The sequence below is a fragment of the Macrotis lagotis genome, chromosome 2, assembly GCF_037893015.1.
Source record: "Macrotis lagotis isolate mMagLag1 chromosome 2, bilby.v1.9.chrom.fasta, whole genome shotgun sequence".
Classification (NCBI taxonomy): domain Eukaryota; kingdom Metazoa; phylum Chordata; class Mammalia; order Peramelemorphia; family Peramelidae; genus Macrotis; species Macrotis lagotis.
Genome location: NC_133659.1, coordinates 255,755,006 through 255,781,636, shown reverse-complemented (window position 1 = coordinate 255,781,636; position 26,631 = coordinate 255,755,006). Strand labels below are relative to the sequence as shown.

The 26,631-nt window shown below is 46.5% G+C and overlaps 1 protein-coding gene across 4 annotated transcripts; it reads left to right on the top strand.

The window, feature by feature from the left end:
* Positions 1-578: 578 nt before the first annotated feature.
* On the top strand, positions 579-26,631 carry NR4A1 (nuclear receptor subfamily 4 group A member 1). 4 transcript variants are annotated; one of them, XM_074225882.1, is made up of 8 exons: positions 579-596; positions 1,023-1,073; positions 19,153-20,021; positions 21,094-21,223; positions 21,809-21,960; positions 22,114-22,316; positions 22,663-22,841; positions 23,989-26,631. In XM_074225882.1, the coding sequence occupies exons 3-8, from the start codon at positions 19,155-19,157 to the stop codon at positions 24,246-24,248; spliced, it is 1,791 nt and encodes a 596-aa protein (XP_074081983.1). In that variant the 5' UTR covers positions 579-596; positions 1,023-1,073; positions 19,153-19,154; the 3' UTR covers positions 24,249-26,631. The 4 variants fall into 4 exon arrangements, with proteins under 4 accessions (XP_074081983.1, XP_074081982.1, XP_074081981.1 ...); XM_074225881.1 differs by lacking the exon at positions 579-596 and adding an exon at positions 772-864; XM_074225880.1 differs by lacking the exons at positions 579-596; positions 1,023-1,073 and adding an exon at positions 2,982-3,062.

Here is a 26,631-nt window from a genome sequence, read left to right as displayed (position 1 = left end):
AGCCCACTGTCCCCCCATGATTGGGCTCCCACGTCTGTTCCTGCTGTTTGCCAAGCTCCCACTCATGCCTGTTTCCTGGCTGGGCCTCCAGTGATTGCAACCAGCTGGATCCCTGTCTCCCTTCTCACTCTTGTTCTTTCTCCACAGGCAGCCATGGTGGCCCCAAGCCAGGGCCCCCCACCCCAAGTCTCCTGGCCTCTCTGTCCCTCTTTACCAGCCCTGGAATGCACCAAGAATGTCCCGAATATAACCTAATCTGTCTAGCTATGGGGTAAGTTCTCATTTGTGGTTCTGCCCATCTTTTTCTTCTCCTCCCCTCCTCCCCCTCCAGTCTCCAGGCTTCTAGGCTGCTTCTGTTTGTGAGTGAAATCACATCTATAGAGTGAAGTCTATAGACCCTTATACTGGGTCCAGGGCTGGGGGGATGGGGGAGCAGTAGGTTGTGCAGAGGGGACCACCAGTGCCTTTCTGATCTTATACCAAAGGTTGGAGATCTGGGTCATACCATGGTAGAGATGTGATTTGGAGACTGGAAGAAGGAAACTGCATCATGAAATTCTGATAACCTCAGTGGAAAAAAGAAAATCACAGTTGGGGTAGGGCTGGGGGTAGGGGGTGATACAGGGTAAGCTGGGGGGGAAGGAGTCAGGATAGAATAGGTAATTAGGAATTCCTAGCTCTGGGGTAGGGCAGAGTGAAAAGAGATGGCAACAGCTGTCATCCTGTGGTGGCACGTGCTTGGGGTGAGGGGTAGGGCAGTGGAAAAGACTGGGCACATGGGCCAAGGACTCTGGAGGTGTCAGGAGCTTTAAGCCTGTGAGATTGGAGCATAGCCTTGTTTCTGGAAGGGAGGGAAGACAGAAGGTAACTTTTTCAAAGCTGGCCAGGAGAGTTACCCTTTGCCCCCTCCAAGTACCCTATCGTCATCTACAATATCCTTCAGTCACTTGAGAAAAATCATAGAATGTTAAGCTTTGGAAAGAACTTTAGCCATTATTTAACCCAAGTCTCTCATTTTACAGATGAGGAAACAGACCCGAAAAGATGAATCCGTGCCCAAAGTCATACAACTGGTAAGTAGCATACTTGAACCTGAGTCATAGAATCATAGAATTTTAGGGCTAGAATAGGGAAAACTCTGGCTCTGGGGTTAGAGAACCTGTGTTCAAATTCCATTTTGGCTATTATACTATCTGTATGACCTTAGGCAAGCCATTTCCTTGGGCCTCTCCTGGAGGAGTCATGAGATCTCTTCCTAGTCTTAATCAATGATCTTGTAAAGGTCTTTGAAAGTAAAGGTCTTTGAAACCTCCTGTTAAACATCAATCCTATGTCATCTTGATTCCCATTCCAGAGTTGGAGTTTCTAGGGAAGTAGACTTGGTTACTGGGTTCCCCCTGATTTTATAATATTCTAGGACACCCCCCCCCCAGTAAATTAAAATTTGGCCTTGGGAGTGGAGTTATCAGGGCCAAAACAGACAGGCAAGACTATTCAGGTCTCCTCAATTCAGATAATGAGTCAGAAATAAGGGAATACCCCATTCAGCTAGGATTCTTCCTCATTGAGGTAGACAAATAGCTCTTCATTTCCCATCCAAGGTGGTTTGCCTTGTGCTTCTAGGATGCCTCTGTTCTGAGAACCAGGGGTTAGGGGTCTTTGGAGGTCCTTTCTTCCCAGCCTGTGCTACTGGGTTATACCTCTTGAATATTCCTGGATAGTTGACTGGCGTCATTCAAGAAAATACAAATATAAACATAAACAAAAATATATATGGGGTGGTTAGGTGGCGCAGTGGATAGAGCAAAGGCCCAGGAGTCAGGAATACCGGAGTTCAAATCAGGCCTCAGACACTTTATAATTACCTAGCTGTGTAACCTTGGGAAAGCCACTTAACCCCATTGCCTTGCAAACCCCCCCAAAAATATGTGTATATATGTGTGTGTGTGTGTGTGTGTGTGTGTATACATGTGTATGTATGTATATAATGAACATATATATATATATATATGGGTGTGTATAGACATACATTGTATAAAGAGAGAAACTCTAGGGAGAGGGAGAAATTTAGGCTGTTTTCAGTCCTAGGAAGATGGAGTAAAGACCCTTAGCATGTAGGGCTTCCCGGTTTGGGTCAGTGACTCTGGGAAGGGTGTCCCCTTGGCTTCAGTCAGTAGGTTCTGTTCTATCAGCTGACCTGAATGAACTTCATGCTCTGGCATGGGGTCGGGGAAGGGGATTACAGTCATCAGAAGGGGGCAGGTGCTTGCATCCTGGGGGCGCCAGGTCTGGAACAGTACTCAAGAGAGCACATGAGGATGAGAGAGTAGGTCAGGTTCCCACTGCATTGTCCCCTTGCTTCTAGTTCTCCCTCTCTTTCTTCCCTCTGCCTTCTTCCCAGGCCCTATACCAAAGTTCTCCAGTCAGTCTACTCTTTGGGGACAAAAGACAAGTTCTATAGATCTGTCTGTTTATCCTGTTGTCTGAGCAGTGGTATGGAATACCCCTTCCCTCCCTCCTTTCCTCCTCCTGCCTCCAGTGCTTAAGGGAGTGCCAAGGCCACCCTGCTGAGCCTGCCAACCCTAGGCCCCGTGAATCCCCAAAGCTGCTGGTCTTGTGACGTGGACACCTGTCTGCTAGGGACTGGGCCCTGACCCAAACTCATGCTCACGCAGGGGCCACCCAGCTACCCTGTCAACTGAGTATTTTGGGCTCTTGCTGACCTGAGCCAAATTCAAACTCTTAACCAAGAGAGACCCTAGATTGGCTCCTTTCCCCTCTCCTCCTCGCCTCCCCTTTCCCAGAGAACTCAGCTCAGGTTTCTGCTATATAAACAGACTAGGACACTCTGGCTTAGAAATAGCTTCAGGATCCTCACCTCTTCACATCCCAAGCACCCTCATTCACCTGCCTTGGGCTGAAGTACCAGCTGAAGGCAGCCACTCACCTGCCTCTCCCAGAGATCAGGAAGGCACTCCCCTCCCCCTATCTCTCCATCCCTTGGACCCTCCCAGCTTATTGACTGAGGATCTCTAAGCCAGAATCAGACCACTAGAAGGCTGGTAAGTTGTGGGGACGGTAATGAAAGTGCAGGATTTGTGATTCCTTTCCATCTGATCCCTGCTGTAACATGAGCATATAAGTAAGGGGGGGCACAGGGGAGGGGATGATGGCTGGGGTGCAGTGCTTGTTAGTTTCCACTGAGGACCAAACAAGAATGATTTAGTGTCTTGGAACCAATAATAGGAGGGCTGTTGCTTAGCACTACACATTTAGACCTGGAAAATGCAGCCCTAGGTAGACTCTGGGATCTCTCTCTCAGTTTCAACCAGTGGATGAGCTCTTTGCCCTGTTTCTCTTCTGCCTGGGCTAAGTGAAGGACATTTTTGCCAGAAAGCAAGGGAAAAGATTTTGGGGGGAACCTTAGGCTTGCTGTTAGCTAGTATTTTATTTAATGTCACCTTGGGTCTCTAAATCCCCTGGGCCTGTGGGCCTGGGTTAGAGTTTTTAGCCCTCTGATATACCCTTTCCCCTAACCTTGGTCTTCTGACTAGTTTCTACATCTGCCTTTTCCCTTGGTTCTTTGTGCTCTTGGAGCAAAAACTGAAAGAATGCCAGTCTCCTCACCACAAAATACATTCCCTGGAGTAGCAGTGGGGCTGGGAGCAGGGCCAAGGGTTCAGCTCTGACATAGAATTAACTAGAGTTCTTTACGTATGTCTCTCTCTCTCTCTCTCTCTCTCTCTCTCTCTCTCTCTCTCTCTCTCTCTCTCTCTCTCTCTCCCTCTCTCTCTCTCTCTCTCCTCATCTGAACGTGAGTCGCTAAACAAATCCAGAGCCAGGATCTAAAAATACTTTAACAATAGGAAAATGCCTCAGTCTTTCCGGCTGTGTCCTGCTATCAGAAGGTTTTTATTTTGGGAATTGAAATCTTGCCCACCTCCTCTGGGTGGTGGCCTCAATGAGGGGGCAGAAGCAAAGACTGTGGAATTTGGCATGGGGTCTGCAAGGTGGCATGAGACCCTGGCTTGAGGGATGGGACAACAGTTGTTCCAGGAGCCAAGCCAAATTTCTGGCCAGACAGATGGGGAATAAGGTGGGGTTAGTGTGAATTGATAGACAGAATTCTTAACCTTTAAAGATATCTAGGGAAGCAGAGATTCTTTAGTTCTGTGTTTCCACTCTGGAAGTTCCTACTGAAGTCTAGCCTAAAGCTGAAAATACTTATATGTAAGCTATTTCTTATCCACAGCTCTAAGGGAGGGAAAGAAGGAGGTAGCTTTATTAATTTTAGTTCTTATAGAAAGTCGAGCCAGGGGGCAGCTAGGTGGCGCAGTAGATAGTTCACCAGCCCTGGAGTCAGGAGTACCTGAGTTCAAATCCAGTCTCAGATACTTAATAATCACCTAGCTAGTGGCTTTGGGCAAGCCACTTAATCCCCATTGCCTTGCAAAAAAAAAAAAGAAAAGAAAAGAAAAGAAAAGAAAGTAGAGCCAGATATATTGATGATGGCCATGATAATGATAGCATTAAATTTTTAATTCCAAATTCTATCCCTCCTTCCCTTGCCCCTTCCCTATATAGGTTATGAATGTGCAATGATATAAAACATGGCCCCATATATACAGAAATATTTATGCAGAAACTTTTCATAGTAGTAAAGATCTGGAAACAAAGTGGGTGTCCATTGATTGGAGGATGTCTGATACAAGCATATAATGAATTATTATTATGCCAAAAAAAGCAACTACTTGAAGAATTCAGAGAAATGTGGGAAGACTTATAAGAACATATTCTGAACAGAGTCAGAATCTGGAGAGCAGTATACCTAGTGATCACATTAAAGTAAAGGAAAACAACTTTGAAAGACTTCAGTATGCTGATCAATGATTGCAATGACCCATTGTGACTTCAGAGGACTGATGGTAAAGCATAATTTCATGTCTCTTGGCAGAAAAGCAGCAATCTGGAAGTGGGGAACAATATAAATATTTTTAGACCTGGACAGTGTGCAGGTCTGAATATTTTGCATAAATATACATATTTGTGACCAAGGAGGTTCTGTGAGGAGAGTCAGTAAGAAATGAAAATAATCTGAAAAAAGAGAAACACATATTTAAAAATTGAAAGACGTGGGGGGGGGGGCGGGGGGGGGGAGAGTATGGACCAGGGAACTTGCTAAGGGCACACCCCTCCCAAACCTTGCTGTCCCTGTTCTCTAGTTATCAGCCAGAGTTAATTGTAGCTCTCTATGATAAGGTCTTTTTTTAAACTTGTTAGTACCCCTGATTCTATTAGCATTTCTATGAAAATGGTAACCAGGGCCCTAATCCTCATTTCAAAGATGAGAAGGCCAAGGACTAAGACCTCTACAAACCTGGGTCTCTTGAGTTATATCTTTAATAGAATCTTAACAATCATGGGCTCAGAAGAAAGTTTTACAATCCAATCCAACCCCTTCTCCTGGTTTTTAAACAGGCCTGGAAATTTTAGTTGATTTTTTCCAGGATACTTATATAGAATTTTATATAGAATTCTTTCCAGGAATTCATGGACTAGTTGAGAAAACAATTGGGATGATACCCCCTACTCCCCATTTCTGCCTACTAAATTTCCCCCACCACATAGCTGGGTAATTATTAAGTGTCAGAAGTCAAATTTGAACTCAGGTCCTCCTGACTCAAGGGTCCTCGCTCTATCCACTGCACCACCTAGCTCTTCCCCCACCATTTACACTTTTAAACCAATTCAGATGCCACCTCCTGTGGAAAACCTTTGACAACACTATACTTCTTCCCCTACTTGATAATGATAATCATCTTTCTTTCTCATATTATTACATATGATATTCATATATTGTATTTTATATAAGTCACATATAATATTATTTATTTCATTTATTTGTGTTGGGAAATTTCCCACTATTAGACTATGGGGTCCATGAGGGCAGGAACTATGTTCTCTCTCTCTAAAGCCTAGCCTAGTACTCTGCACACAGCTGTTGCTTAACCAGTATTTAATTAAAATTGAATTGGAATTCAGCTGAATTGGAAAAATTTATCAAATAAAAGTAAACGATCTAAATAATTATCCAATAAGGCCATGGTGAAAGGGATACCAATGCAATAGTTTGTCTGAGACTGAAGCAATAATGAAGGACCCTGCTTATGGGAGGGCTTGAATATTAAGTTTTATGCTTAAGGGTGAGTTTCTTGATTTTTTTTTCTTGTGAATTTACCATGGATTGTTGGTGTTATAGCTAGTATCATATATAGTATCATACTCCCTTCTTCAACTGTAAGCCCCCTGAGAGTAGTAATGAACTAATCGTGCTTTTTATACCTAGGTAGGTGCTTAATAAATGTTCATTGGATGAAATTGACAGCTAGGGAATCTCAAAGCACTTTCCCCAAAGATCAACAGAGTAACAATTAAGCAAAATCATCTGTCTGAAAAGAGTGACTCCAATAGAAAGTTTATACAACATTCTGACCTTTTAGTTCCCTGCCTCTCTGCTATGAGGAGGGAAATGGGTTTAATTATCTGTACTCTGGGACCTTCATTGGTTTTTCTTTCACTCAAAAATTTTGACTTTCTGTCAGTGCTATTTTCACTTTCATTGTTATAGTCATTGTGTCTGTTGTCTTAGTACTGCCCATTTTTCTCTGCATTGATTCCTACAAATCTGCCTACGCTTCTCTGAATTCCTTATATGCGTCATTTCTTACTAATATACCTCTATATCCATATGCCATATTTTTGTTCAGTCTTTTGCTGGTTGATGGGCATCTGCTTTTTATCCCCCCTAGTTTTTTGTAATTATAAAGGAGTGTTGCTATGAAGTTTCTACAGCATAAAATTCTACTGGGAAATTAGCCTGTGAGGGATATAAAACTCCCAGTGAATTACAGTAATTCTGATATGGAAAAGGGCAAATTGTCTATGGAAACTGATTTGGATCATGATCATGGATTCAGAAAGAAGTCTTACAAATCCAGTTCAACCCCCCCCCCATTTTTTTTACAGGCTGGGAGAGCTCACTGAACTTTCAACCAACTTATATTTTTGAAAAATGAGTTCAGAGAAGAGAGACAAGGCAAAGATGAATACAAAACGGTATCGGGGCATTAGGAGAGAATAGTGTCTAGAACACTAGAAGAAAGAATTTTTTTTTGTCTTTAAAGCAATGTTATCAAAAAGAAAGGACTGGATTTTTGGTAGGGGTGAATAGGGTTATGATAACAGATGAGAAAGGAAAAGTAGAATTGTTCACCTCACCTTGCTTCCTTTTTCTTTGTTTGAGGAAAGTAACAGGAAAAGATGAAACAAAAATGAGGAATTTGGAATTGATATCCAAGTTAAGGAACCAATGTGTAACAGTATCTAGCTGTTTTTGAGCTTAAATCATCATGTTCAAATAACCCCAACTTCCCAGGGAACCCTGGAGGAAATAGTGACTGTGGTTGCTAAGCTTTTGCTGAACAGCTTTCTTTTTTTTTTAATACATTTTTATTTATTTCATTAAATATTTCCCAGGTACAAGCAAAACAAAATTTTTAACAATACTTTAAAATATTTTTGAATTCCAGATTTTCTCATTTCTGTCCATGCTTGAGAAAGCAAACAATTTGATATTGATTATACATGTGCAAACCATATTTCATATTAGCCATGTTGCAAACAGACAAAAATAAAACAAGAAAATAAAAAAGAAATCTGCCTTGATTTGCAGTCAAAGTTCATTAATTCCTTGGGGGCGGGGATTTTTCATCTTGGGTCCTTTGGAATCTTGTGAGATATCTTGCATTTATTCAGTCAATTAGCAAACATTTATTTAGTACAAAGACAAGAGAAAAACACCCCTGCCTTAAAGGAACTTACATTCTATCAGGGAAGATGAGATGTCAGTATATAGGTGTCAGTGAAATAGATTTTGTGGGAGGACTGTAGCAGCCAGGGTGATGAGGATGTAAGGTTTCATGAAGAAGGAGAAAATTGAACTGGTTCATAAAGGAAACTAAGAATTCTCAGAGGTGAAGGTAAGGGATGGTATCTAGGCATAGAGACTGCCATAAACAAAGGCACAGAGATGGAAACTGGAGTACTACCTGTAAGAAATAGTAAGGACAGTGTGTGAAGGGGAGTAAAGTGTATAATAAGGCTAGACAGGTAAATCTGAAATTGTACAGAAGAGGTTCTATTTCCTCCTAGTCATAATAAGGAGCTACTGCAGTTTGTAGGAGAGTGAAATGGTCAGCCCCATACTTTGTCTCTTTGGCAGCTGTGGAGAATGAATTGAAAGGGGGAGAGACATGAAGCAAGGAGACTGATTAGGAAGCTATTTCCATATGAGAGGATATTACTTGAACCAAAATGATGACTGCCAGTAGTAAGAAGTGGATAGAGTTCAGAGATATCGTGGAGGTAGAAATAAGATCTGTCAAGTGATTAGACCTGGTAAAGGTGGTGATGGAAGGAAGAGAGAAATACAGGGTGGTGTTCTGTGTTTGTGTGTGTGTGTGTATGTATGTGTGTGTGTGGAGCTAGTGAGAGAGAGAAAGGAATAGAGAGACATCTGGGAGTCTTTAATATATAGATGCTAATTAGACCTAAAAGAGTTAATAAATTTGAAGCTGGATAGTGCATTGGATGATGCATAAGACCTGAACTCAGGAAGACCTGAATTCAAATCCAACATGACTATAAGACCCTGGGCAAGTTGCTTAATCTCTGTTTGCCTCAGTTTCCCCATCTGTAAAAGAAGGATAATAATATCACCTACTTTATAAGATTATTGTGAAGATATAATTGTGAGATAATATTGTAAAATACTTTGCAAACCTTAAAAGTCTCTAAAATGCTAGTCGTTATAATTCAAGACAACCTGAGATTTGAGAGAAAAACCCTGGGTTGTGAGCACCTGCCCTGAAGTAACTGGGTCACCTTGAGCAAGTCTCCTTTGGGACAGGGACTTCCCCCCCTGACTTTTTTTTTTTAGGTTTTTTGCAAGGCAAATGGGGTTAAATGGCTTGCCCAAGGCCACACAGCTAGGTAATTATTAAGTGTCTGTGACCGGATTTGAACCCAGGTATTCCTGACTCCAAGGCTGGTGCTTTATCCACTACACCACCTAGCCTCCCCTCCCCCCTGACTTTTTGTAGGTGGCAGGAGTATTCTAGAGCTGGGCTGAAAAATAAAATGCATCCTACTTCTTAGCAGTGTGACCCCTAAGCAAGTCATTTAACTTTTGTTTCCTCAACTATAAAATGGGGATAATAATAGCTCCCAGGGTAGGTGAGTTCAACCCAACTAACTACCTTTAGGAAAAAAGGATAAATTGGTATGGTCATGTCAAACAACCCCCCCCCTTTTTTTTTTGCATTTTCTAAATCATTAGTAGAATAGGAAGAATACTGTCAAGATAATTTGTCTAAGTCTTAGCTGATTCTTGTAGAAATAATGGAAAAGATGTAAGATAGACAATAGGTAGATTAGCAATTAGCATTTAGTTAGCTCAGTAGATTGAGTGCTGGGTTTAGAGACAAGAAGATCCGAGTTTAAATCTAACCTCAGACATTTACTAGTTGTGTGACCCTGGGCAAGTCACTTGACCTCTGTTTGCCTTAATCTGGTTGAAGAAGGAAATGGCAAAGCACTCCAATATCTTTGTCAAGAAAAACCCTGTGGACAATATAGTCCCTGGGGTCATTAAGAAGTTGCACACAATTAGGGGGCAGCTAGGTAGCACAGTGGATAGAACACCGGCCTTGGAGTCAGGAATACCTGGGTTCAAATCCAACCTCAGACACTTAATAATTACCTAGCTGTGTGGCCTTGGGCAAGCCACTTAACCTCATTGCCTTGAAAAATCTTAAAAAAAAGAGAGGAAAAAAAAAGAGTTGCACACAATTAAACAAGAAGAAGATTAGAAACTTGTTGAATGATTGGACTCAATGAATAGTCCTTAATTATCTTCTTGGTAGGAGGTCACTAGGTGGGTACCCTAGGACTCTGTTTATCAATGACTTGGATAGAGTAATAAATGACAGGTTTATCAGATTTGCCATTTGAAAGGGAATCACAAATTCTGGTTGAAAGTCAGGGTCCAGTAAGGTTTTTTTTTTTTTAGGTTTTTGCCAGGCAAATGGGGTTAAGTGGCTTGCCCAACGCCACACAGGTAATTATTAAGTGTCTGAGACCGGATTTGAACCCAGGTACTCCTGACTCCAGGGTCGGTGCTTTATCCACTATGTATGCCACCTAGCTGCCCCCCAGTAAGGTATTGACAGGCTAGAAGATGGGGCTGAATATAAGGAAGGGGAAAGTGAATAAACATATCTAAGCACTTTTAAAAGTGCTGCATTTGATCCTCACTACAACCCTGGGAGGTAGATGCTATTTTTACTTCCATTTTATGGCTAAGGAAATTGAGGCAGACAAAGTGACTTGCCTAGAGTGTCTTAGGTGGAGTTTAAACTTGGTTCTTCCTACCCCAGGCCTAGCACCCCCATCACTATATTAGAGGGTTGTCTCTATAATATAATTTCATCTAACATGATGACATTCAGTGGGTAGAAATGTAAAGTCCTACAATTTCATTTCAAAAAAATCAACTTCACAAGGACACGATTAGGGAGAGATAGGTGATAGTGATGGGAGATTTTAGTAGACTGTGAACTCAAGATGAATAGACAGTGTGATATGGCAACCAGAACAGCAGATGGGAGCTTCTGAGTCCATTAAGAGGAATGTGGTATCCAGGACTAAGGAAATGCTACTTCTAAAGTGTTCTATTTTGGTAAGACCATATTTGGAGTACTGTATTAGGTTCTCTACCACATTTTATCAGGAATGCATATTAATTAAGGAAGGATATTGATAAATCAGAATAAATCCATAGAGGGGGTAACCAGGATGGTGGCTGTATCCCAAGAACATACCATATGAAGATTGGTTGAAAGAACTAAGGATGTTTATCTTAAAAAAAGAAGAGACTTGGGAGGGAACATGATTAGTTTCTTCAACTATTTGAAGGGCTGCCATGTGGATTGGACTTTTTTTCTTTTTTGGACTGGAATCAGAAGACAGTAGTGGTTGGAAGTTGTGAAATGATAGATTTGGGCTTAGTGTAAGGGAACATTTCTCAACAATTAGAACTTGCCAGAATAAAATGGACCACTTTGGGTAATAGTGGCTTTCCTCTCACCAGGGTCCATATACAAAGATTAGAGAAATACTTTTCTGGGATATGGATGAAGGGTTTTGGGAAATTGAAGTTCAAGAGGTCTCTTGTAAATGTGAGAATTAATGATTCTGCCTTCCAGAGCAATTGCAAAATGAGAAGATTAGATTTGAATTTAATTTTAAAATCAGGATTTAAATCCTGATTTAAAATTTGGATTCAAAAATCCTGAAAGTCCCTTCAAACTAGAAATCCTGTGATTCTTCAGTCTGAATGTCTGGGAATACATGGCTTGGCTCTGGAACCAGTAGGCCAGGCCTGACAGGGTAGTCATGAGGCCCTCTGAAGGATTCCGTTTCTTCAGCCTTTCCCCATGTAGTAGATCTGGTTGAATAATCTATAGACAGTTCTTGGATCTCAGAGGGTTCCTCAAAAGGTTGAGGGACTAAATTGGGCCTCTCTGGGTAGACTTATAGGAAATTTTCAGTGCATGGTTTATTCTTTCTACTTCATGGGGTTTAGGGAAACGATTTGGAAAATAGTGTGAAATTTTTTGGCCCTCTCTCTATACCAGAAAAGAAGTCTGATTCTTTGTTTTTCTTTTATGGGGTGTTGATATTATACAATACTCTATGTATGTTTTATGCATTTCTGAGTTTCTAAACTTTTTCCATGTCATCTTCTAGCCTTTGCATGTTGTCTGCAGCATCTGCAAAACTTTCCCCAAATTCCCATTTAATTTCTTATATTGACCTGAAATACATCAAAACCTCAACCTTGATGGGAAAAGTTGTAAGGAGGTCAGGATAAGTTGTTGGTCCTTGACCTAGGGGGATAAGTGCCTCTTTACCTAGGTATCTTAAAGGCATTTATTTTTATTGAGGGTACCATCATCTTTCCAGGCACCCTGGTTCACAACCTCAGAGTCATCATAGACTCTGCACCTCCCCTCCTTCTTCCTCCCCACCCATTTATTAGTTGTTTTCCTGAACCCATCCCCTTCACTCCACCACATAGCCATTGTGTTGATGTAGGCCCTCACCCCTTCTTAATGGGGTCAAACATTTATTAAATAAATATTTATTAATCAACATACAGTTAAGCCTTTTAAACTCTGAGAATACAGTTACAAATAGGAAGAAAACCCTTAAGGAGCTTTCATTCCAACGAGGGTAAGACAATCCATAAAAGGGGAGCAGAAAAAAAAGAGGGAGAGGGAGTAGAAGAAAAAAAATCCTCCTAGTTGGCCTTCTTGTTTCTAGTCTCTTCCCTCCTAATAGATCTTTTCACAAAGCTGCCAAATTCATCTCCCCAAAGCCATTCCCTTACTCAAAAAACTTCTGTGATTCTCCATTGCTTTTCATACAAACCCCCTAGTCTATTAATTGCTAACATTTATAAAACATTTTATGGTTGAAAAGTGCTTTCCATGTGTGATCTCATTTGATCCTCACATGGTAGATGCTATTATTATACCCATTTGATAGGTAAGAAAATAGAGGTGGTTAAATAACTTATCCAGACACAGCTAATATCTGAGGCATATTTTGAAACCAGATCTTCTTGCCTTCCAAGTCCAATTCATTATTCAGTACATTTCTTAGCTACCTGGTGTTTGAGGTCCTCCATTTACATTTCCAGGCTTATTTCCTAATCCATATTCTCTTCCTATATTCCAAATTCCAGCCACTTGTTTTACTAACTACTCCCTCAGCATCTTCTCTTGCCTCATGTTTTCTGATGAGCCATATTCCATTCCTGAAATGTGCTTCATCTCTTTCGGAATCTTTATTTTTCCTCATTGCTCAGTTCAGATGCTGCCTCCTCCTACCCCCAAGCCTCTCCTGATCTCCCAGTTGCCTGTGTTCTATTCTTCCTCAAATGACCCCACATGTTCCTCTTTATGGACATGGTTTATTCTCCTAGTAGAGTCTAAGTTCCTCAAGGGCAGAGACTGGTTTTTGTTTTGTATTATATCTTCACATATGACATAGTTCCTTGAGCACTAGTAGAGGGAGGAAGGTCCAGACCTGTGCTTTCATTGATGGGGGGAGATCCCACAAGGAGGCTCTTACCCTACCAATGCAGATGGACAGAGCTATTCTGTTGGTTGTTCAGTTGTTTTAGTTGGTGCCTTTTTGATCCTATTTATAGGTTTTCTTGGCAGAGATACTAAAGTGGTTTGCCATTTCCTCCTCCAGCTCATTTTACAGGTGAGGAAATTGAAATACAAACAGTGAAGTGACTTGCCCAAGGTCACACAACTAAATGTCTAAGGCTGGATATGAATGAAGGAAGGTGCATCTTCCTGACTTCAGACCCAGCACTTCTGGGTCAGTACTGGGACCAGTACAGAAAAGTTGAGTAGTTTGCCTTAGGTTACATAGACTGGACTTGATCCCCAGGGTTGTTAGTTCTAAGACCAGCCCTTTTTCCACTACTCCATGCTGGCTTTAGTCCCCTAGACTTGTGCTCAATGTTTATGGAAATTGGAAAATGAAGGTGTGATTGCCCAGGAAACCCCTTCACTCTGAAATAGCCCTGCCACCAACTCTGTTTCCTGTGCTGGTGAAGGAGGAATCTGATATACACATCTACAAGCAGCAGCATTTTCAAATTATTTTTATTTGGTTTGGCATCCATCATGTGATGGAGAGATATCAAAGACTGATCCTCCTTTTTATTTGCATTTTGTTCCAATAGTAAAATGAGTTTCTATTTTCTGAAGATATGTTGTGGAATGAAGTGCCCCAGAGGTGGCAGAGCAGGGTGGGGAGAATTCAGCCTAAGATTGAATTCTTACCCATCGGTGTTTAGTCCACTGTGGAGATGCGATTGCGGTGGTGAGCTCTGTTAGGGGTTCTCTCTGCCCTTTGTGCAGAGGCTCAGTTTCCAGGGCTTTATAGGAACTAGGTTAGGGCTTGAAGTGAAAGAGGAGGAAAAGGGCACATTCAGCTTCGTTTCACACCATTTCCGAGCATTCAGTGGGGCCCATCTCAGTCAGGGAATAAGGGGGGAAAATCCACTAGGGCAGCCATTATAATGGAAAGAACTTTTGACACAAATCCAATGACTTGTGTTCTTGCCATTTGCCAGCTGAGTGACTTGGAACCAGTCATTTTCTCTCTCTTGAGATTATTAAGTGGGGGATAATAATGTTCAATTATCTCTGAGCTCTCAGCAATAACATTCTATGACTCTCTGATGGGGTAAAGATAGAAACAGGTGCTTCATCAATGAAATGGTGAAAATAGTGTTTTAAGCAAGGCTTATAGTTTGGCAGAAGTATATAAGATGGATTAACAGCTGTGAGTATATAGACCTGCCTGGACTGGAGAGGTAGCAATGGAGGAAGGATCCAGGCAGAATCTGAGAATGCTCTTTAAAAAGAAGTGACAAGTAATCTGAAAAAAAAAAAGAAGTGACAGAATTTGGTGATAGATTATTACTATTCTTTGCTTTCTCCAAGAATGTTTGTTGCTTGTAATTGTTGTTATTTTGAGGGGAGGGTTGTTGAGTTTTATTTTTGTACCTGTTCAGGGTTAGGTGTTGGTATCATCCAGGTAGAAGCAGAGCTGAGGAGAGGCCCTGGACTGGAGTTGTAGATTTGTAAGGATTCAAGAGTCTGAGGTTCTGACTATTTTGATAAGAGAAAATTAATTGGGATTTGGGGGAGTATAAGGAAGAAAAGAATGTTAATTAACTTGAGTTTTGAAAAGTTAACTGTGAGAATACTCAGCTGTGTGTGTGTGACATAACTCTGACTTTGTGTGTCTGTGTGTTTGTGTATGTGACATAACTGATTTTGTGTGTGTGCAAGATAACTGACTATGTGACATAACTGACTGTGTGTGTGTGACATAGCCCTGACTTCTTGCCCTGGCCAGTTTTTTTCCCTCCAGTTTCTAAATAAATGGGTTTAATGGGAGGGTTCCTTCCTGTTGTACTTCCCTAATTGTTTCCTCTGGCACCCTGTTCTCCATACTGGGCAGACTGTATTGGGGCCTGATGGTTTTGGACCCTGACTGTCTAAATTGGTTCTAGTGTATCTACATCATCTCCTTTTTTTTCCCATCCCCCCCCCCCCCAATACATCCGAACCTAGTCTTTTGAGGATCCAATGAGAGACCAAGGTGTACAAAGTCTCTGGCACACCTTCATGAGCTTTCCAAATGCTCATCCTTGCCCTCTTGGTTCTAGCTCTAGTCTTGGGCCCCATGGGAAGTTTAGACAAGGCATCCCCTTGAGGCCGGAACTCCTAATTGGTTTCATATCGGCATTGCTGTTTCTTACTTCCAGAAGTGTAAGTTGTGGTGTAATGGAAAGAAAGACGAACTTGGACCCGGCTCAGGAGAGGCCCGAATTCAATGGTTTCAATCCTCTCTCCCTCTCGCAACTTGGAGCAAATCACGTTAACCTTTCGGACCCTCAGTTTCCCCGTTTGTAAAATGGAGAGGCTCCAATGAAAACATATGCAAAGTGTTCCCGTATCAATAAAGTGTTTTGCAAAGCTTAAAGACTATATAAATTTCAATTATTTTTATTCCCCACCCCAACCCACCCTCCTGACTGGGGGTCCCTGGTGTGGGGAGCCGGGTATGGGGGCTCAGTGGACCCCCGGCCGGGGCTTTCCCCTCGGGTGCAGGAGGGGGGGTCTGCCCGGCGCGCCCAGGACCTGGCCGCCCTTCCAGCCGGCGCTGGTCTGCCTTGGCCCGGGCCGCGATGGCGAGGCCAGTTAAGAGCTGGCGGGGGCGGGAGCGGGGGTGCCCGGGGATGCCCGAGGAGCCCTGCCCCCCGGGAGCCGCGGGGGCCCCGCACCCGGCTCCGTGGCCGCGACCTCGGGCGGGCCGGCCGGGCGCCCCTCCTTCCTCCCACCTGCGCGCGCGGAGACGCGGGGGCCGCGGCCGGGGCCACCCCAGGAACGGAGCCTCCCCGGGGGGCACCCCGGGCGCCCCTCCCCCGGCCCCCTCCCGGGCGGGGGAGCCGGGCCCAGGCTATTTTTAGTCCCGCGGGCGGCCGAGCGCGGGCTATTTATAGATCAAACGGCCCCGCTCCTTGCGTCAATGGAACCCCGAGTGCGTCACGCGCAGACATTCCAGGCGCGCCCCGCCCCGCCGGGCTCCCCCTCCCCGCGCTCCCCCGGCCTGCCCTCCCGCCGGAACCGCGCCGCCCCCCGCGCCCTTGTATGGCCCGGAGCGCGCCGGCTCGCCTGCGTCAGCGGCGCCCCCGCCCCTCCGCCCGCGTCACGGAGTCCTTAAGAGGAGGGTCGGGCCGGCCGGGGGAGCCCCAGCGGCGGAGCTGCAGCGCGGCGGGGGCGGAGCAGGCTGCAGCGGGCCCTGGCCCTGGCCCCGGCCCGGAGGACGGCGGCCGCGGGACCCAGGCCCCTGGGTAGGTAGCCAGCCGCGGGGTGCGTGCGGGATGCTCGCGGGGTGCGCGGGGGTGCGCGCGGCGGCGGCTGCCCTGGCCGGCAGAGCGAGCCCCGAGGAGTCCGGCGCAGGGTGGGAGCGGAGCGGAGCCGGAGCCTCCCGGGCGGCCCCTGACTGAACCTGCGGCTTGTTGGGGGGCGCCGGGCTGCCGCGTGCAGACCTCCGCGGCGGGGGGCGGGTCCCGGACGGGGGGCACTGGGGCGAGGGGAGGGGGGCTAGGAGGTGGCGACTCTCTTCTCCGGGGGTGCGGGGCTTTTCCCTGGGGGATGGGGGCCAGGGCTTGATGGACGTATAGACTTTGCGGCCGTGCCGGCTCCCCGAGGATGCACCTCTCCCAGGTAGCTCTCTCCCCCCCACCCCCGGAGCCTGGATCCCACAGGTGGGGTGCAGCTTGGGGCCGGTTGGGAGGAACAGGTGCAGCCCACGCCGTGGCCAACACCTGGCCCAAGCCGGATCCTCTCCGGCCCTCTCCTTCCTCCGCCCCCGCCCCGCCCCGCCCCCTCCTGCCTCGCGCCCGGTTTTAGGTCTGTGTCCTGCCCCGGAGGAGCCGTGAGTTGAGTTTTGGGGGTGGGGGCGTCGGCTGTCAGCTCGAGCGCCGGCGGCCCCCCTGCGTGAGGAGCCGGGCCGCAGTCATGCCGGGAGGGAGCCTGGCCGCTGTCCAGCATGTGGCTCTTTGGGACAAACTACTGGGGAACGGCATTCAGACTTCTCCACTTTCACCTTCCCCAGCCTCTCCCACCTTTCCATAGATACTCTCTTGAGGCTTGTTTTTTGGAGGGAGGCAGGGGAGCACCTTTCCTGTCCTTTCCGGCCTCATTTTACAACACGGTCTCACTTTGGGAGGGGAGATGAAGTCCATCTCATTTGCTTGGATTGTCTCCCTTCTCCCCCCCTCCCCCCAAGCTACTTAAAACCTCAATAGCATCCAGAATGGACCTGGCAGAGATTTATATGGGGCTTATTGTCCTTGGATTGTGTGAATGACTTCAAGCAGGGACAGGGCCACTCCCAATTACCCTTGCTCCCACCCCATTAATCCTACTCTTTGTATTCTGTGCCCACCAAGATAATGGATGGGGCGGAGCAGGAGGGTTCCTTGTTCCCTTGGCAAGTGCTAGCTGATGGGGGAGTTGGCATCCCCGCCCCTGCTGGCACAAGGGCATCCTCATCTGAAGACATTTCTCTGCCCTATGTCCCTGAATCGTTCAGGTCCTTTTTTTTTTTTTTACAGTTATCCCCTACTCCTTCATCTCCCTAATGAAGAACATTTAGACTAGCCCCCACCCCATTTTACAGATGAGGAAAATGGAGCCCAGAGAGGGTTTGTACATTGACCTGCCCAACCAAGGTCACATATCAAATTGGTAGGAGAGCAGAAGAGTTGGAACCTGAGCTTTCATCCTACTTTGCTCCTCCCCCTCTGTTTCAGGCCCCTCTTACTTCCCAATCATCTTTAAGACTTCTGGGCCTCCTTCTGCTGTCCCTTCGGGACTTCCTGAGTTTCAGGTGAAGGAATGATCAAATGAGCCTTTCCCTGTCCCCCCTTATGGGATTCTTGGGCCAGACAGTGATTTAGAGTGAAACATGAGAGCTAAAAGAACTCTTTGGCCAGGACCCAGAATCTTCTTCCCTGTCCCTCCCTCCGCCTCCCCACCCCCAAGGTACCCTCACACCCTACTGGCTTTGGAAATGGCACTTAAAAAAATAACAAGGAAAAATGTCTTTGGAGACAGTCTTGGAATCCCTCCCAAGAACTGTCTCTTCTCCTTCTTGGGATCCCATAGCTTTTGCTGTCTTCCTCTCCTCGGCTTTCCAGGCTGAGGCGAGCAGTCCTTCGACCTTTAAAGGTCTTTGAGCCCTGTTACCTGATCATCTTGCTGTCTCCTGGGACTGGGACTGGGGCTGGGGCCTGAGCCTGAGGATGACCTAACTCTTCAGGGAACCCACCATTGAAGGGTCTGCTTAGGGAAGCCACAGCTTTACCTTTCTATGTTCAGAGTGGGTTCCACTCCAGGGTGGATGGGAGTGGGGTATGTGGGGGGGGGGGGTCGTTGTGTGCTCTGTGTGTGTGTGTGTGTGTGTGTGTGTGTGTATACATTGGGGCAGGGCTTGGGCAGGTTTCTTTGAGCCATAGGGGAGGGGATGGAAATCACCATTTGATGAGAGCCCAACTCCAAAGATGGTGCCTTTCTTTACTGCTTCTCCATCAGATCAAGGCATCCTATCTCCTCTAGCAGAAAAGTGTTCTGTTGGGTTCTTTCTGATTTTTAGCAACATCTCAGCTCTCAACCAGACTAGGGTGTGGGTTGGCCTCTTCCTGACCAAATTCAACCCTCTCCCTCTCCTAATCCTTGCCTTGGCTGCATGGGAGTATTTACAGTATTCATCTCACCACCCCTAGAAGTGAACCTGTAAGACCTCCAGAGATTCAGGAGTTCTAGGTAGCAAATGCCTTAATTTCCCCATTCTCAGAAAACAAAGTGTTGGGTGAAGAGGGATGCAGAAAATGAGGATCTCTTTCCCTTTCTCCTTTCCCTGCTACAGAGATGCCCTGTATCCCAGCCCAGTATGGGACATCAGCTCAGAGTCCAGGACCCCGTGACCATTTTGCCATTGACCCTCTGATCCAATCTGGCTTCACCAAGATCACCATGGACCTGGCTGGCCCGGAAGTGCCTCCCACAGCTCCCACTGCCCTGCCCAGCTTCAGTACCTTCATGGATAGCTACACGGGCGAGTTTGATACCTTCCTCTACCAGCTGCCGGGGGCTACCCAACCTGCCTCCTCCTCCTCCTCTTCCACATCTTCTTCTTCTTCCTCCACGTCATCATCCTCAGCCACTTCCCCAGCCTCCTCTTCATTCAAGTTTGAGGACTTTCAAATCTACGGCTGCTACCCCGGATCTTTCAGCAATCAGCTGGATGAGACCCTCTCCTCCAGTGGTTCAGACTACTATGGCAGTCCCTGCTCAGCCCCATCTCCCTCCACCCCTGGCTTCCAGCCCCCACAACTCTCCCCTTGGGATGGGAGTTCCTTTGGCCCCTTCTCCCCCAACCAGACTTATGACAGTCTTCGTGCATGGACAGAGCAGCTGCCCAAGGGTCGCCCCCAGCCTCCTGCATTCTTTTCCTTCAGCCCCCCTGCTGCCCCGAGTCCCACCATTTCACCAAGTCCCCTGAAGCTGCTCCCGCCCCAGCCTGCTCACCGGCTAGGGGAGGGTGAAGGCTATGGACAGGCTGTCTTTTCTGCCCTGCCACCTGGCTCCCCCCACCTGGATGGGCCCTTGTCTCCAGCCAAGGCCCAGGCTGGGGTCCCCGGGGGGACGGAAGGCCGCTGTGCTGTCTGTGGGGACAACGCCTCCTGTCAGCACTATGGTGTCAGAACCTGTGAGGGCTGCAAAGGCTTCTTCAAGGTAACTGTCAGTGTGCTGCTGCCAGGTCCCTTCTCTCTCTTCGTGCCCCGTTCTTTCACCTGACTACTTCTCCTCTGTTGACAGTTGCAGATGACAGAAGGAGGGAGGAGACTGAGATCAGGAACGGTTAGGGGGTCTTCTCTAAGAGGCAGAGCCAGTTACGTGGAGATGGGTCATAGTGTGGGTACTAGAAAGAGGATTGACTTGGGAGGTGGATTCAAATCCTCCTCTTAACATTGAGAAAATCTCTTTCCCTCTCTGGCTCTCTCAATTTCTTCATCTCTAACACGAGGGGATTTGGCTGAGTATTCTTAAAGGTTCCTGCCTTCTCAAATCCCGAGCCCAGAATTCCTTTGGTTGAAGAACCAGGGCTACATTCTGGGACCCTGGAGGGGGGTGGCTTGGTATCCTAGGACTTGGGGAGAGTGCAGCATCCTTCCCTTGAGGGGAATAAGACTGAGCTCCTCCAAGGTCCTGAGTGGTAAAGTCTCCAGGATGTCTGGGCTCTGAATTTTCCACTCTTCAGCACCCCCTCCCCCCATCCCCAAAGTGGGGGATGGTGGGAGAGCAAGAGCCCCGGGGCAGTCATGTTCCTGGCAGGGGATGAAAGGAACTGGGAAGAGGTCTTGGAGGGTGGTGGGGAATGGGACTCTGGAACAGGCTGTGTCCTTGTCCCAGTGCCCCAGTCCCTCCCCCAATTCCCTTGCTCTGGGCCCTCCCCAGACCTCATGTATTCCACAGGGGGAGGGGCTGGTAGAAATAGATTGAAAAGTACAGGTGCAGGGTCTGGGGAACCATCCCTACCCCCCCCCCCCATCTCCATGTCCTTGGGCTGGCTTCTTGGTGAAATCTGAAACCTCCCCTTTCCCCCCCCCCCCCAAGACCCTCCTCTCCTACACCTCCCCACCTCCCCAGCCGCCCCAAATGTTAGAAAAATAGCTGTGAACAGAAGCTGCTTTTGTCCAGGCTTCAGCAGGATCTTGGAAGGCACCCCCCCTCCCATCCAGTTTCTTCCCTCCTCCAACTCTGAGTCCTGACAGCTTGTTCCTCCTCTGCCCCTTCCCTCCCCCAGCGAACAGTGCAGAAAAACGCCAAGTACGTGTGTCTGGCCAATAAGGACTGTCCCGTGGACAAGAGGCGTCGAAATCGTTGCCAGTTCTGCCGTTTCCAGAAGTGTCTGGCTGTGGGCATGGTGAAGGAAGGTGGGTGGTGGGGCCTAGGGTGAGGGGCCAGGGCTGGGCCATGGTTGAAGTGGAGGAGTGTAAGGACCATTGGGTCAAAGTCAAGGTGGATAAGCAGTGAGGAAGGATCTGGAATAAGGTAGGAAGTTGTGGGTGGGGGGGGCTTTATGGTGATGCCAGGGAATTAGAAGACTGACATGGGCTTCTCCAGGCAGGCTGCCCTGGCATGCTTCTCACATAGGGATTCTTTGCATGACTTTAAAAAAATTCTTTTTGATGACTGTATTCCAGTATAATTGACTTTCTTTGAAATCTTTTGTATTTTATGTTTCTAAAAACATAACCCAAAAGAGGATCCATAAGTTTCACCAGTCTCTGAAAGTGTTGTCCAGGATAGTAAGCACACCTGCCCAAGGGTCATTGATATCAGTTTCCAAGGGAATGGGCTCTCAACTTGCGGACCTAATGAGACTCTTCTTAGGGTCACAAACCCCCCCCCCCCCAGCCCAGGTTGGGTTGAAAGGCAATGTTATTCTAGTGATAACTCTGGACTGGGTGGAAAACCTTGGCTCTCCTGTTTGTTGACCTCTGACCTGATCTCTCTAGTGGTTCGAACAGACAGCCTGAAAGGACGGCGGGGTCGTCTCCCCTCCAAACCCAAGCAGACTCCAGATTGTTCTCCGGTGAACCTCCTCACCTCCCTTGTTCGGGCACACATTGACTCTGTACCCACCACTGCTAAACTGGACTACTCCAAGGTGGGTCACACTCCTGCTTGGCTTGAATGGGGTCCTGGGGTAACACCTCCCCCCCCATCCACAAGCACGGAAGAAGAGAGCCCTCTGGGAGGTGGACTTTGTGATGCATTATTCTAGCCCAGACATTGACTCCCCTCTGCTGTGCCTCCTCAGTTCCAGGAGTTAGCAGTACCCCAATTTGGGAAGGAGGACCCTGGAGATGTACAACAGTTTTATGATCTGCTGTCGGGCTCCATGGATGTGATTCGCAAGTGGGCAGAGAAAATCCCTGGCTTTTTGGACCTTCCCCCAGCTGACCAGGACCTACTGCTGGAATCTGCCTTCTTGGAACTCTTTATCCTCCGACTAGCCTACAGGTATTCTGCCTTAATGACTCCCCTCGTCCCTCAGATGTTTCCCCAGCTGTCTCTTCCTAAGCTCTGGCTCTTGGGAGGAAGCATTTCTTATGATTGTGATGGGTAACTTCTGCTTTCCCCTTTCCCTGCTCCCTGATTCTGGCTACTGTTTTCCATCCTCTTCCACTCTCCTAACCCTTTCTTTCTCAGACAAGGAGGGAGTTTTTCCCTATTCATTTGCCACGGTTCCTTCTGTGTATCTTTATTAAGGCAAGGGGACCCTCACTGGGGACCAGAGAGTCCTCACATGCTCTGTATTTATTCTCCATCTCTCCTTTGGTCCTGCCCTTCCACCCATCACATGTAGGTCCAAGCCTGGGGAAGGGAAGCTGATCTTCTGTACAGGACTGGTTCTTCATCGACTGCAGTGTGTCCGGGGCTTTGGGGACTGGATTGACAGCATCCTAGCCTTCTCTCGATCCCTGCATAGTATGGTCATTGATGTCCCGGCCTTCTCCTGCCTTGCTGCCCTTGTCATCATCACTGGTAAGGGGAGGATGGGGAGATGCCAAACTAAGCTCAGCACTGTCTGTCTGAAGGTGGGAGATGACTGGTTTACTTTCTCCCCACCTGTCACTAACCTAAAGCATGTTGTTAGGGATCTGACTTCGTAACTGAGCACTAGGCTGGGACTAGTCCCTTCCCTGACATAGGGAGCTTGGGATCAGGTTTGGGGAGGAGACAACCTCAGATGCATGAATTCAAAGAGAGAGGAGATTGGTGACCCACCATGGGCAGTCAGGGGGGCTTCTAGGAAGTGGGGACCCTTAAAGACAGTGAAGAGGTAAAGCAGCAGTGTGAAACTCAAATAAATATGGCTACTGCATGTACATGAGAATCCCTGACAACCACATATCCACATAGAAAACCCCGTATTAGGGACAGTTAGGTGGTGCAGTGGATAGAGCACCAGCCTTGGAATCAGGATGACCTGAGTTCAAATGGCCTTAGATACTTAATAGCTGTGAGACTGGGCAAGTCACTTAACCTCAATTGCCTTATAAAAAGGAGTGAGAGAAAACCACGTTACATTTTTCTTCTATTGTATCTTTAAGTTTTTTGCTAAATATTTCCCAATCATATTTTAACTTTGTTCTGGCTACATTGGGAAATGTTGCACAAAGTAGCTGGATGTGAGTTTGACACCTGGGAGGGGAACTCAACAGGGCAAAGTCTTTTTTAAAAGTTCTTTTTAATATGTAGTTTAGTCATTTTCGGTCATGTCTGACTCTTGACCCCTTTGGGGGTTTTCTTGGCAAAGATGCTGAAGTGGTTTGCTATTTGCTTTTCCAGCTATTTTACAGATGAGGAAACTGAGGCAGACAGATAAATGACTTACCCAGGGTCGCAAACTAGTATTTATTTCATTAAGTATTTCTCAATTACATTTTAAAAAATGATTAACATTCATTTAAAAAAATTTTGAGTTCCAAATTCTCTTTCCCTCCCCTTGAGAAGAAAAGCCATTTGATATTGATAATACATGTGAAGTCATACAAAACATACTTCCATGTGAGTCAACAGAGCAACAGGGGCAAATTCTTGCCAGGAGTCCTAGCTCCCAATCTGGGCAAAGCAGAATGCCCATCATGTTCTGGTCATGTAGCTCAGCTGCTTCTCACTCTGCCCACAGACCGCCATGGACTGCAGGAACCTCGGAAGGTAGAAGAGCTGCAGAACCGAATTGCTGGCTGTCTGAAGGAGCATGTGTCATCATCTGCAGTGGGGGAGCCCCAGCCCCCCAGCTGCCTGTCTCGCCTCCTGGGCAAGCTGCCTGAACTTCGGACCCTATGTACTCAAGGGCTGCAGCGAATCTTCTACCTCAAACTGGAGGACCTGGTGCCCCCCCCTGCCATTGTGGACAAGATCTTCATGGATACTTTGCCCTTCTGAAACTTACATCCCTTTCCCACGCACCCATGTGCCTTCAGGCTATAGCTCCAACACTCTCCTCAAAATATCCTCCTCCCTGTGGCTCCCATCTCTGCCTTGGGCTGGGGCTCTAACACAGGTTCTCACTCCATAGGAGTGGGGAGAACTGTCTCTAGGCCTTAATGGGAGATGTTGAGTTGGGAGGAAGGCTTCTGCCTCCAGCTTTCCTCCCTCCTTATCCCTTACAAAAAAAAAAAGAAAAAAGAAAAAGAAAAAACTGGCCATAGCCTTTTGCTTTAATTTTTTTGTATAATAAATCTTTTTAACAAGCACGTTGTAAATAGGCAGAAAGCTGCTGTTGTATATAAGGGAGAGAGAGGCCTGGACAGGAAGGGGAGGGAAGGGTTGGTTAGACTGGGGAGCATGGGCAGAGGGATGAAGTGGAGTAAACACAACAGTTTGACTCCAGACTTGTCTGAGTAAGCCCTCTCCTACCCCCCCTCTATGCTCCCTGCCTCCCCATGTATATAAGTTGTCTGTCATTCTAGGAAAAAACAAAACATAGGACAGATTCTGACGTTTATATTTGTGTATTTTTCTGGATTTATAGTATGTGACTTTTCTGATTAATATATTTAATATATTGAATAAAAAAAATAGACTTGTAGTTGAAACTGGGTCTTTGTGTACCTTGCCCCCCAAAATAGGTAGTTGTCATTGAAATATAGTTCATACTATAGCACTTAAGTAGGGTCTACAAAGTTTTTTGGTCTCCATAGGAACTCGTGATGTGGACCATATCCTTATTTGGAGCTAAACTAGGCTCCCTGAGTGAGAAAGACCTGTCTAGGGCTGTTGCATATCCAAGACTCAAGCAGCGGGAGGGAGGGAAGAGAATAGAAGGCTTTCCTCTGATATTCTCTCCCTCATATGAGAAGAGGGAGGGACATTGGAGTCTTCACTTCCAAGGGAGTGAGAATCCTACCAGAGTGGTCTTGGAGAGCATTCTTGGCCTTAAAGGTCATCTGAGTCATTTTACAGAAAAGGAAACTGAGGCACTGAGAGGTGGTGATGTACTCCAAGTGACACGAATTAGGATTGGTCAGTAACAACTCCACCCCATCCATATGTTATGTTTAAGAAGAGGAAGAAACTGCAGTTGACTCTGGTCAGAAAAGTTAACTCAGTTTTCCTTAAGATTCTCTGGTTAGATTAAAGGTTTGGGGTGATGAGAAACCCCTAGAAAGGATGGAATGTTTCCTTAATTGTACCAGTCAGCAAAGTACTGGGGCCAAAGCTTCACTGCCAGGCTTCAGTGGCCCTGCGCTGGGGGAATTCTCCACCTGAGCATCCTATCCTACCTTGGGTCCAGACAACATTATGAGTTCCTACACCATGGTCAGTTCAAGAGGTCTTGGTGTCCATTAAGTCTTGATAACACTTGCTCTCTACCCTTCTCATTTTACAGAGGCCTACATTAAGCCCTAGATAAAGGAAGTGACTTGCTCACAACTGCTACTGAGTACCAGGTCAAATTTGAAACCAGATCTGATTCCAAATCTTTCCCTTTGCCTTATGGAGTTTAGAGAGAGATTTTCTTCCAGGTGTCTCTGAAAAGAAAATTTTTCCAAAAGAAGAATATTGTAATCCTTAAGAGTATGAGAAATAGGGGGCGGGGAAATGTGCTCATTTTGAAGTTGAGAGACAGGTTGAAATCCGGATCTGCTTTGTGACAGTGGACCCTTCTCTCTGAGATGGGAATAATACATTTTCAAGGGGTTGTGTGACATTTTGTAGGGTATGGATATGTGAATCATTATCCTCAAGGTGTAGAGATCTTGTCCTTGAAGCAAGGCTTGTTGGTCTTTTGTTCCCAAAGAAGACCATGACATCAAGGAGGTGATGTCATGACACACAAGTGAAGTGGATTTGAGTGAGGAGCAACCTGTGCAAAGCCACCAGCCTCATTTTCTCCTCTGAAGCCATCTGGGTCCAGTGGTCAGATATGAATCAGGACAACTGAGAATCAAGGCAGGGAGATGGGAAAGAAGACTTCGGGATCTGGATGGCCTCCATGGATTACTAGCTGAATCCATCTCTGGGAGCAAGTGGTTCCCTGAGCCCTACCCTGTGCTCCCCCTCTTCATTCCAAGGCCTCAAGAGCCCCCAGGGCTCTTTCCTTTCTTTTCCACTCAGCAACTGGAAGAACGGGCCTTGGAGTCTCCATCCTGGCCTGGGAGGGGGAACAACAGTGCATTGAGTGGTGGGGCCCTCCACACAATAGCTGTTCTGTCCCCATCGGCCTGTTTCCTACAGGGACAATAGTCAAAGGGCTGGTGACGTGGGGAGAGATCGGAATCCCAGGCGGGATTTTCCAAGCCTTCAATGGTGGCTGTTTGTCTCT